A 12222-nucleotide genomic window follows, 5' to 3' on the forward strand; every position below is an offset into this window, starting at 1 on the left:
TGAAGTGAGGGTGGGAGGTGCCATAAGGGAGGCCCAGGTGAGGACTCCAGATTTCTTTCTAGAAAGGCCAGCCAGCCCATCCGGCCCCAGTTCACTTGCCAGCTCTGCCTGTGCCTCCCCTGCATTACCCACAGAGCCTGGCTCATGGCCTACCTGACAATAAGCCCCTCATTGTCATACATTCATACATGTCATACGTTCCCGGTGCCCCCTCCCAGGTGGCCCACCAGGGCCAGGTATCCATCAGCAGCCCGTGTGTGCAGGCCTGGGCCAGGCGCTTCACCTGGTACTCCGCTTTAAGTCTCAGGCCCAATCCTGGCAGGGTGGCGCCGTTTTAAAGGCAGGCAAACTGAGGCCCAAGGAGGTGAAGTTGCTTGTAGCTGGTGGAGGGCATTTTGGGGGGCAAACCGGCATGCAGATGGGGAGCTTCAGTCAGGGAGGCTGGCCTGTGAGGGGTAGCCAGAGCAGGTGGGGACCACAGATACCATGTGCGCATCTGCATGGGCCAGCCCATGTGGTGGGGGGAGGACTGGCTCACCGGAGCCTTGATTCTGCCCGCAGGGTACCCTTGAGAACCCAGGCATCAACCAGCGGGCCCTGCAGCTGCTCTTCTCCGAGGTGCAGGAGAAGGCGTCTGACTGGGAGTACACCATCACCGTCAGCGCAGCCGAGATCTACAACGAGGTCCTCAGGTGAGGGGCCCTCAGGCGGAAGGCCCTCGAGTGGGAGCCCCTCAGGTGGGAGCTGAATGTCCTGACTCAGCCCGGGGGATTCACTGGTCCCAGGCCCCTCCCCAACGCTAGCAGGCAGGAGGAGGAGGGCTGTCTGAGCCCACCTGGGATACCCAGACGAAGGGACTCCTTTTCCCCTTGAAGTGTCCTCACCCTACCTGCAGGCTGCACCAGGTGGTGAAGAGAGTGGGGTCTTGGGAGGACCTGCCCACAGGGGCTCAGTGCATCGTGGGGGCAGTAGTAGCAGCACCCCAGGACTTTGGGGGAACATTCCATCTCTGCCCTTCAGCAGACTGAGCGCAGAGGGGGAGCAGGGGGAGGGGGAGGGGCTTAGCCCCATGGTCCAGGAAGGCTTCCAGAAGTGTGATGGTTGGGGGAACGTTCCAGGCTGGGGGTGGGTGCAGTGCAAGCAGAGGGCAGACTGCGAGGAGGGAGTGACCGTCCTTCCTGCTCTCAGGGACCTGCTGGGGCAGGAGCCCCAGGAGAAACTGGAGATCCGGCTGTGTCCCGACGGCAGCGGGCAGCTGTACGTGCCAGGGCTGACGGAGTTCCAGGTGCAGAGCGTGGAGGACATCAACAAGGTGTGGGGCTGCAGGGGCCTGGGGGTGGGGAAAGGCTGGGGAGACTCCGCCCACAGCAGAGCTGCCCCGGAGGACAGAATGGGGGTCGGATGCAGGCTCTGCCAGGTCCCCAGGCCTCTCTGAGCCTGTTTCCTCCCCTGGACGAGGCAGAGGGTGCCGCCCCCTCACAGGGGTACTCAGGGACAGTTGATCCTGAAGACCCCACTCCAAACCCTGTGCCTCTCTCTGCCCTCCCCGGGCCCCAGGTGTTCGAGTTCGGCCACACCAACCGCACCACGGAGTTCACCAACCTGAACGAGCACAGCTCGCGCTCGCATGCGCTGCTCATCGTGACGGTGCACGGCGTGGACGGCAGCACCGGTCTCCGCACCACGGGTGAGTGAGGGCCCCAGCCGCCTGGCCTGAGCCACCCCCGTTCCCCCACCCCCACCCCCGCCTCTCCCGGGGCAGCCTTGACCTGCCCAGCACCCTGCCCGCAGGGAAGCTGAACCTGGTGGACTTGGCCGGCTCGGAGCGCGTGGGCAAGTCGGGGGCCGAGGGCAGCCGCCTGCGGGAGGCACAGCACATCAACAAGTCGCTGTCGGCCCTGGGGGACGTCATTGCCGCCCTGCGTTCCCGCCAGGGCCACGTGCCCTTCCGCAACTCCAAGCTCACCTACCTGCTGCAGGACTCGCTCAGCGGGGACAGCAAGACCCTCATGGTGGTGCAGGTGAGGGCCCCAGGCGGGCTGGATGGTGTGACCATTAGCGTGTAAGGGCTTAACCAGCTCCAAGAACAGGGACCCCCCCACCTTCCCCTGCGGCTCAGGTACCATCCCAGGCTGTGCAGGGAAGAGCCTCCTGTCATCAGCGGCTCCGAAGTCAGTGACATGTGGCCCCCTTCCCCCGCAGCCTCCCCACAGACCTGGCCACGTGCACCGTGTGCCTGGCAAGTTCCTCCATTTCTGCCACCTTGGTTGCCCTCCTGCTCCCCTCCCTCTCAGTCTTGTCCAGGGAGCCTTCTAGAGTCCCCTGGTTGTGGGCTCCCTTTGGTGCCCCTTCCAGTTCTGCGAGGGCAGCCGGCCAGCTGGGTGGGGAGTGAGCTCTCGTGTCCCCTAGGTGTCCCCCGTGGAGAAGAACACCAGTGAGACGCTTTATTCCCTCAAGTTTGCTGAGAGGGTGCGCTCCGTGGAGCTGGGGCCCGGGTCCCGCAGGGCAGAGCTCGGGTCCTGGTCCAGCCAGGAGCATCTAGAGGTACGGGGACCACCACAGGCTCTGCCTCAGGCCAGTACTGGGTCAAAGACGTCCCGGTCATGGGCAGGAGGGAGGGTTTGGAGGGGAGGACAGTGTGGAGTGGTGGAGGAGGGGAAGATGCCAGAGGGGGTGGAGCCAGAACTTGGAACCCAAACCCAGTAGCCTCTTTAGTCCAGGTGTTCTTTCTCGGCCTCAGAAGTACCTGTGGGGGTCATCAGCTGGTCGGAGGTGGGGCGGGGGCGGGTGCAGGCGGGCACACAGGCGCTCAGTAGTAACTAGTTCACTTCTTTACGTACGCTATCTCACACCCTCCCCACCATGGTTATTCTATCATCATCATGTTCATCTTGCAGAGGAGGAAATGGTTTCAGGGGAGGGGAAACGTGTGGGGTAGGGGGCAGACCCAGGGCAGCAGGCCCCACCCACCTGCCCTTCTCTGCCCACAGTGGGAACCAGCTTGCCAGACGCCACAGCCCTCAGCACGAGCCCACTCGGCCCCTGGCTCTGGGACCACTAGCCGCCCAGGGTCCATCAGGAGGAAGCTGCAGCCCTCGGGTGAGTCTTTAGGGAGTGGGCCAGGCTGCCCTTATCTGAATGGACTTTTTCTTTTCTTTCCTTTTTTTAAGTTTATAAAACTTCTCCAGAACCTGTTTCACAACCTTCCCTGGCCCTGGGAAGTAGCCAGGGCAGATAGTGCTGGGTCCAGCCCTCTGGGCTCCTAGCAGGGCTGCTGACATGAGGCCCAGGACACAATCCTCTGATCCTCTGAGGCTGGGCTGGCTGGGCTCATGCAAGACACACCGTCCAAGGCAGGCCTTGGCTCCCGGGGGGTAGAAAGGACGAGGCTCACCTGTCCCAGGTGAGGAGTGGGCCAGGCCACAGGACTAGAATATGGGGCTCCAGCCCCCAGCTTGGCCCACTCACAGAAGGGCCTGGCGAGTGTTTGAATCTAAAGGGAGAGGGGTCAGCAGGGTCCTGGGGGGTCCTGGCCCAAGGCGGGCCCACCGGTGAGACACCTGTTGCTTTGATTTCAGCCTGACGGCTGGGGCTGCAAAGTCTCCAGGTGAGTGTCGGGCCCGCAGCCCAGGGGTGCCCGCCCAGCCGCCTGGCCTCCTCGGGTTGCAGGGCTGTGCCGGGAAGCTGGCTGCTCAGGGCGGGGTCTGGGGTTCGCTGCCTGCTGCCTGTGTGCTTCTGCAGCTCCCTCCTGCTCTGGGACAGAGGTTGACAATCCTGGTGCTGACGAACCCTCCCCCTCCCGCAGGGAAGTCGAGGCCGTTGCCTGTGTGATGGACATGCCCGCTCTGCCGGACCAGGGACTGGGTCCTGACGCCTGTTCCTGCTGCAGCGCCTGGAGCCCGCAAGGCAGAGGCCAGAGTGGAGGCTCCTCGTTCGCCCGTCTCCCCTCAGAGATAAGAAACACGTTCAGAAAGAAATGGTGTCTCGGCTGTGGCTCTGGGCACAGGTGGCACGGGCTGGCCCAACCCTCCCCAGCCTGCAGGGCCCCTCCCTAGTGGGTGGGCTGAGGAGCCCCCAGAAGGCACAGGAACAGTGGGAACTGGGCGGTTGGTGGGCGGCCCTGCCTCACTCTTCTCTGGCTCCCAGGGGGTAGAGCGTCTCACTGGGCGTGTATGCAGTGTTCCTACGTGTACACAGGAGCACGGCCCTTGCCGCCGCGGGCCGGGCTGTATTTATGGCCGGCAGGAGGCCAGTGGGTGGGGATCTTGCTGCTCCCCCTCATCTGCCTGGCACCAGGCTATCTCCTTGCCCACTGGCCTCTTGACATTTTCCTCCCTCTGAAATCCTATTTAAGAACTTTTGGAAGCTTAGCCATTTTTACTTATTAAAATAACCTTTTTACACAAGCATTGTCTGGAAGAGCTGGTCTCGTGAACCCCTGGTCAGATCGCAGGGAGCAAGCAGGGCATTGGCACGTGCCATTGGCTCCCCACTGCTGGCTGGTCACCAAGTCAGGATCATGTTTTTCTGAACATTCCTGACTAGGAGGGGCCACCTCCCCCCCCCCCGCCCCCATCCTTATCATGACTGACCCATACAACAGTGCTGTCACCTCCATCTTATAGATGGGAAACTCAGGCTCTCCAAAGGCTTGCCAAAAACCCAGCCGGAGTGGGCCCTGCTCCACCGCCTGCCCTCTGCCCTGGCCTTGCCCCCTTAAGTGAACTGGCCACAGGTGAGTGCCCCACCCCCGCTGCTCCCCACCACGGGGGTTGTGCTGGCCTGCACCCCGTCCCAGCCTTGGGGAAACATGGGCAGGGCTCAGTGAGGCCCTCCCACCAAACTGGGGCGGAACCTGCCTCAGGAGCATAAGGGACGACCACTGGGTCAGGGGAGATGTTCTGGCCAGCCAGCACTGGGGGCTCCTGCAGGGAGTGAAAGCTGTTTGGAGGATGGGGCAGCTGCTCGTCTGGTCCTATCCCTGGAGGCCTCCTGGGGGGATGGGGGAGGGTGGTGGGCCCTGGGTCAGCCTGGTGGTGGCCATGCCTGCAAGGCTGGGGTCCTGGCCCCCTGCAGTGTACACCTGCTGGCCTTGGAGGCATCCACAGGACAGCTGGGAGTGTGGCTGAGACAGAGGGAATGAGCCCAATCCTCACCTGTTTCTCCTAGCCGTGAAAGGGGCAGTTGCTGGGTCCCTCTTCTCCCCAGGACAAGTCTGAACTTACCCCTTCCCGCCGGCCCATCGCTCTGCTGCCCCCTGCTGGCCACGCTGCCTGGTGCACCGCCTCTGGGTCTTGGAGAAGGAGTGGTCTCATCTCTGAAGAGCCAGGCAGGCAATATGGGGCCCAGGAGAGCCTTGTGGCCAGAGGCTGCACCTCCCAGCAAGGAAAGCAGGGAATAGTTACAAATTTAATAAAATTCACCTTATAAATTACAGCAGCAGCCCCAGGGCTTGGTTCGCTGCCCCAGGAAGCAGGAGTTGGACAAAGCTGGGCAACTGTTGCTGGAGAGAAGTTGTCAGAGTTTAGGGCTGTGGAGGTGGCCGGTGGGCGCACAGGGAACAGGAGTGGGGGGCCGAGGCCAGGCCTGAGGGTGCCACCACCCTCTGGGCTCCTCAGTCCAAACTGGCCATGAGCAGGTGCAGCTCGCGGAAGGCACTGCCGTGGCGGCCGCTCAAGCCCGACTTGCTCTTGACGAGGCCACTGATGCTCCTGAGCTGCTTGTAGCAGACCCGGCACTTGTGCAGCCTGCGGGCAGAGGGGCCACGCCTGAGGTGGCTGGCCGGCACGGTCACCATTACCCCCACCCAGCCCCGGAGGCTTTCCTGTACAAATCGCTCCGGCCCTCCTCCCGGAGGAAGGCTGAGGCCCAGAGTGCAGGACCCACTGAGGCTGGGCCAGGGCGCAGGGCAGAGCCAGGCCATGGGGGAACCAAGGCTCTGGCAACCCTACCCCGTGCCCTGAGCCACCGTCCCAGGCACAATGACCTCTATAAGCTGTTTCAGCAGGGCCACCAACAAGCAGGCTGGGCCCCCAGGCCTGTGCTCTCGCTTGACATGGCACCCCTGCCACACACGCCGCTGGCTCCTCACCTCTCCTCCCGGCTGATGTCCACACCCACGGTGGGCGGGGCTGCCAGGATGTCTGTGATCAGGGGCAGAAACCGCTGCAGGATCAGCTTCAGAGAGGTGCAGCCTGTCTGGACATAGCTTCAGAGGCAGGGGGATGGATGGAGTCACAAACAGACAGAGAGCAAGGTACACAGAGCCAAAGGGGGCAGAGACAGGATCAGAGAGGCAGCATGGGCTTGTTTTCGCTCTGGCCTCAAATTTGGAGGGCACAGCAATGCTGCACAGCCACCTCACAAGGGCGCCGGCCCTGGGGGTCTTTCCCATGGTCCCTCCCTGCTGGGAGGCAGGTGCGGCTTCCCCACCCGTACCTCTCGTACTTGCTCTGCAGAAGCTTCTCGATCTGTGGCAGGACGGTGGTGCATAGGTCCAGCTTCCACAGGGAGCTGGGGAGAGGGCCAGGGACATGTGCCCTCAGTGCCCGGCCCTGCCCACTCCCCCCACCGCCCGCCATAGCCACTTACGCTTTCTGGTTGACGATGTTAAGGAGGTCCACTACCACGGAGAGGTCATTGATGGCCACGGCCGAGTCCACCGACGTCTGTGCAAACAGAGCACCCGTCAGAGGGGACCAGGGACTGAGTGGCCCTGCCTGGGTGTGGTGTGATGATGGGGTTTATTGCGGGCTGTTCATCAGACTGCTCGGTGTGGTGACAGGGGCCGCCTAGCTCCCCCTGTGCCCCTCGGGTGGCCCTCTTCTCAACCCCAAACCCGGGCAGAGGTGGCACTTGCCTTGATGTCACCCGTGGTCCACACGGCCCGCACAGTGTCCAGGTTCTTGTGGCGGCTGGTGAGCACGACACACATGGTGTCATGGCCTTTGCGGATCTGTGACATGGCATCCTCGTCGACCAGCTCCGCCTGCTGGGGGATCTTCACGGCCTGCATGGGACGGGTGCCCTGATGCTGGCAGCCAAGTTCTGCCCTCACCCCACGGGCCTCCACCCACCCTCAGCCTGGGCCCCCCACTCACAGGCAGGAAGTCGGAGGCCTTCAGTCCGATGGGCTCGTTCCGGGTGGCAGGGATGATGGGAGACTCAGCCTTGGGTGCAGGGGTGGAAGTGACAACTGGGGGCCGGGACAGGACCTCGAGCTGGAGGGGTCCGGGGCTCAGCAGGTGGCCAGCCCAAGGCCTCCCTCCCTCTCAGCCCCCCTTCCCCAGCAAGGGCCGCCCAGCGCCGATTCAGGACTCCAGGCCCCCTCCGAGCCCCACACCCTGCCCGCTCCACCTGGACATACTTTTGGCACTGGGAACTGCACATCCGTGGCTGGGCTGGGCTTTGCTGCCTCCTTGGCTGTGGCCATGTCTGGAGGCGGAAGGAAAAGATCACTGGGTCAGGTCAGGCCAGGAGAAGGGACAGGGGCAGGAGGAAGGCAAGGCTTGGGCTGGGACTGTGGGCGGCACCTCTAACGGGAGGCCTGGGGGACGGGGATGGGCCTGTCCCCTCCCTTACCACCCACTCAGCCACAGGTCTGGCAGAAAGCAGGCGCCAAGCACTGTGTGTGGACAGGACCCAGGGAGCTCCAGGGAGTGGCGCTCCTGTCGCCCCACTAGGAAAGGAGTGTGTTTGGTGGGGTTGCGGTGAGTGGATAGTGGATGGTGAGTGGGAGCCCGGGAGACGATGGCCCCTTGAGGAGAAAGCAGGGGAGGGAGGGATGGGCTGGAGGATGAGGGTGCCCCGCCCTGCCTTCTTCTCCAATCCTAAGGGAACAGACCAGGTTTTCTCCCTTCTTAAACCCTCCAACAGCAAAACCCCAAACCCCCGACCCAGGGCCTGCAGGGCTTGGTCTCCTGCTCCCGGACGCCAAGCCCCCGCTGTCCTCGCGGCTCCATCCCACCTGAGGCTCTTCCCTCCTTCCTCCTCACCTGGCCCCCAGGCCTGCCTGACGTGGCACCTCCTCAGAGCCTCACGGCACCCCATCTACACGGCTCCCCCACACACACCTTCACCCCACACACTTCTCCCCCCATAGACACCTTCTCCCCCACACACACCTCCCCCACACACACCTTCACCCCGCACACACCTACTCCCAACATAGACACCTTCTCCCCCATAGACACCTTCTCCCCCTACACACACATTCTCCCCCCATAGAAACCTTCTCCCCAAGACACACCTTCTCCCCAAGACACACTTTCTCCCCCCACAGACACCTTCTCCCCAAGACACACTTTCTCCCCCCCCCCATAGACACCTGCTTCCCCACACACACCTTCTCCCCCCATAAACACCTTCTCTCCCTACACACCTTCTCCCACACCCTCACCTTCTCCCCCACATACACCTTCGCCCCCACACACACCTTCTACCCCCCGTAGACACCTTCTGCCCACACACACCTTCTCCCCCCAGACACCTACTCCCCCAAACACACCTTCTCCCCCCATAGACACCTTCTCCCCCACACACACCTCCCCCCAGACACCTACTCCCCCAAACACACCTTCTCCCCCCATAGACACCTTCTCCTCCCACACACACCTTCGCCCCCAATAGACACCTTCTCCCCCACATACACCTTCTCCCCCAAACACACCTTCTCCCCCCATAGACACCTTCTGCCCACACACACCTTCTCCCCCCAGACACCTACTCCCCCAAACACACCTTCTCCCCCCATAGACACCTTCTCCTCCCACACACACCTTCGCCCCCAATAGACACCTTCTCCCCCACATACACCTTCTCCCCCAAACACACCTTCTCCCCCCCATAGACACCTTCTTACCCACACACACCTTCTCCCCCAATAGACACCTTCTCCTCCCACACACACCTTCTCCCCCACACACACCTTCTCCCCCACACACACCTTCTCCCCCACACACACCTTCTCCCCCCATAGACACCTTCTTCCCCACATACACCTTCTCCCCCAAACACACCTTCTCCCCCCATAGACACCTTCTTACCCACACACACCTTCTCCCCCAATAGACACCTTCTCCTCCCACACACACCTTCTCCCCCACACACACCTTCTCCCCCACTAGACACCTTCTCCCCCACACACACCTTCTCCCCCCATAGACACCTTCTTCCCTGATAGACACTTTCTTCCCCACACATACCTTCTCCCCCCATAAACACCTTGTCTCCCTACACACACCTTCTCCCACACCCTCACCTTCTCCCCCACATACACCATCGCCCCCACACACACCTTCTCCCCCCCGTAGACACCTTCTCCCCTACACACACCTTCTCCCCCCATAGACACCTTCTTCCCCCACAGACACCTTCTCCCTCACACACACCTCTCCCCCCATACACACCTTCTCCCCCCTTAGACACCTTCTCCAGCACACACACCTCCCCACATAGACACCTTCTCCCCCACACACACCTTCTCCCCCCATAGACACCTTCTTCCCCACACACACCTTCTCCCCATATAAACACCTTCTTTCCCTACACACACCTTCTCCCACACCCTCACCTTCTCTCCCACATACACCTTTGCCCTGACACACACCTTCTCCCCCACATACACCTCTGCCCTGACACACACCTTCTCCCCCCCGTACACACCTTCTGCGCACACACATCTTCTCTCCCCATAGACACCTTTCCCCCCACCACACACCTTCTTCCCCACACGCACCTTCTCGCCCACACACACTTTCTCATCCACTCACACCTTCTCTCCCCAGACACCTTTTTCCCCACATACACCTTCTCCCACCACTTTCTCCCACACACAAACCTTCTCGCCCCAAAGACACTTTCTCCCCCACAGGCACCTTCTCCCCCCATAGACACCTTCTCGCCACACACACCTTCTCCCCCCATAGACACCCTCTCCCCCCATAGACACATTCTCCCCCACACATAACTTCTCCCCCCATTGACACCTGCTCCCCAACACACACCTTCTCCCCAACACACAGCTTCTCCCCCACACACACCTTCTCCACCCATAGACACCTTCTCCCCCCATAGACACCTTCTTCCACCATAGACACCTTCTTCCCCCATAGACACCTTCTCCCCCACACACACCTTCTACCCCCATAGACACCTTCTCCGCCCACACACACCTTCTCCCCCACACACACCTTCTCCCGCCATAGACACATTCTCCCCCCATAGACACCTTCTCGCCCACACACACCTTCTCCCCCAATAGACACCATCTTACCCACACACACCTTCTCTCCCCAGACACCTTTTTCCCCACATACACCTTATCCCCCCATAGACACTTTCTCCCACACACAAACCTTCTCGCCCCAAAGACACTTTCTCCCCCACAGACACCTTCTCCCCCCATAGACACCTTCTCCCCAAATAGACACATTCTCCCCCCATAAACACCTTCTCTCCCTACACACACCTTCTCCCAAACACTCACCTTCTTCCCCACATACAGCTTCTCCCCCACACACACTTCTCCCGCACACACACCTTCTCGCCACATAGACACCTTCTCCCCCCCACACCTTCTCCTCCCATAGACATCTTCTCCCCCACACACACCTTCTCACCCCATAGACAACTTCTCCTCTCACAGACACCTTTTCCCCGACACACACCTTCTCCCCACAAAGAAGCCTTCTCCCCAACAGACAACTTCTCCCCCCATTGACACCTTCTCCCCAACACACACCTTCTCCTCCCATAGACACCTTCTTTCCCCCACACACCTTCTCCCCCATAGATACCTTCTCCCCCTAAACACAACTTCTCTCCCCACACACACCTTTTCCCCCACACACACCTTCTCCCCGCACAGACACCTTCTTGCCATAGACACCTTCTCCCCCCATAGGCACCTTCTCCCTCACACACACCTTCTCCCCCCATAGACACCTTCTACCCCCATAGGCACCTTCTCCCTCACACACACACCTTCTCCCCCCATAGACACCTTCTACCCCCTAAGACACCTTCTCCACCACACACACCTGCCCACATAGACACCTTCTCCCCCACACACACCTTCTCCCCCCACAGACACCTTCTCCCCCCATAGACACCTTCTTCCCCACACACACCTTCTCCCCCCATAAACACCTTCTCTCCCTACACACACCTTCTCCCACACCCTAACCTTCTCCCCCCATAAACACCTTCTCCCTCACACACACCTTCTCCCCCCATAGACACCTTCTACCCCCATAGGCACCTTCTCCCTCACACACACCTTCTCCCCCCATAGACACCTTCAACCCCTAAGACACCTTCTCCACCACACACACCTGCCCACATAGACACCTTCTCCCCCACACACACCTTCTCCCCCCACAGACACCTTCTCCCCCCACAGACACCTTCTCCCCCCATAGACACCTTCTTCCCCACACACACCTTCTCCCCCCATAAACACCTTCTCTCCCTACACACACCTTCTCCCACACCCTAACCTTCTCCCCCCATAAACACCTTCTCTCCCTACACACACCTTCTCCCACACCCTCACCGTCTCCCCCACATACACCTTCTCGCCCACACACATCTTCTCCCCCCACAGGCACCTTCTTACACCATAGACACCTTCTCCTCTCACACACACACCTTCTCCCTCACACACACCTTCTCCTCTGATAAACACCTTCTCCCGCACACACACTTTCCCCCCCATAGACACCTTCTCCGCGACACACACCTTATCCCCCCATAGACAACTTCTCCTCTCACACACACCTTCTCCCCCACACACATCTTCTCCCCTACACATATCTTCTCCCCGCATAGACACTTTCTCCCACACAAACACCTTCTCCCCCCATAGACACCTTCTTCCCCCCACACACCTTCTCCCCGATAGACACTTTCTCCCCCTACAGACAACATCTCTCCCCACACACACCTTTTCCCCCACACACAACTTCTCCCCAACAGACACCTTCTCCCCGCATAAACACCTTCTTCCCATAGACACCTTCTCCGCCCATAGACACCTTCTCCCTCACACACACCTTCTCCCCCCATAGACACCTTCTACCCCCTTAGACACCTTCTCCAACACACACACCTCCCCCCATAGACAGCTTCTCCCGCACACACACCTTATCCCCCCATATACACCTTCTCCCCCCATAGACACCTTCTCCCTCACACACACCTCTCCCCCCATACACACCTTCT

The 12222-nt window shown here is 60.9% G+C and overlaps 2 protein-coding genes across 16 annotated transcripts in view; one reads left to right on the top strand and one right to left on the bottom strand.

The window, feature by feature from the left end:
• Positions 1 to 4406, top strand: part of KIFC3 (kinesin family member C3) — a 35912-nt gene extending 31506 nt beyond the window's left edge. For 12 of the 13 annotated variants that reach the window (XM_082368864.1, XM_082368863.1, XM_082368861.1 and 9 more), the window contains 7 exons: positions 562 to 692; positions 1189 to 1312; positions 1558 to 1687; positions 1792 to 2021; positions 2410 to 2544; positions 2991 to 3099; positions 3806 to 4406. In XM_082368864.1, coding sequence (XP_082224990.1) covers positions 562 to 692; positions 1189 to 1312; positions 1558 to 1687; positions 1792 to 2021; positions 2410 to 2544; positions 2991 to 3099; positions 3806 to 3831 — 885 coding nt within the window. In that variant the 3' untranslated portion in view covers positions 3832 to 4406. Of the gene's footprint in view, positions 1 to 561; positions 693 to 1188; positions 1313 to 1557; positions 1688 to 1791; positions 2022 to 2409; positions 2545 to 2990; positions 3100 to 3578; positions 3608 to 3805 lie in introns of all 13 variants that reach the window. The other variant, XM_082368862.1, reaches the window with a different exon arrangement.
• A 990-nt stretch (positions 4407 to 5396) lies between these two features.
• The window catches only part of KATNB1 (katanin regulatory subunit B1), a 34224-nt gene continuing 27398 nt past the window's right edge, over positions 5397 to 12222 (bottom strand). For all 3 annotated transcript variants that reach the window (XM_082368926.1, XM_082368924.1, XM_082368925.1), the window contains 7 exons: positions 7367 to 7434; positions 7101 to 7220; positions 6860 to 7009; positions 6592 to 6668; positions 6439 to 6513; positions 6092 to 6208; positions 5397 to 5747 (listed from right to left, as the gene is read on the bottom strand). In XM_082368926.1, the coding sequence (XP_082225052.1) occupies positions 5615 to 5747; positions 6092 to 6208; positions 6439 to 6513; positions 6592 to 6668; positions 6860 to 7009; positions 7101 to 7220; positions 7367 to 7434 (740 nt within the window). In that variant the 3' untranslated portion in view covers positions 5397 to 5614. The remainder of the gene's footprint in view (positions 5748 to 6091; positions 6209 to 6438; positions 6514 to 6591; positions 6669 to 6859; positions 7010 to 7100; positions 7221 to 7366; positions 7435 to 12222) is intronic.

Source organism: Balaenoptera borealis (assembly GCF_965194805.1).
Source record: "Balaenoptera borealis genome assembly, chromosome: 19".
Classification (NCBI taxonomy): Eukaryota; Metazoa; Chordata; class Mammalia; order Artiodactyla; family Balaenopteridae; genus Balaenoptera; species Balaenoptera borealis.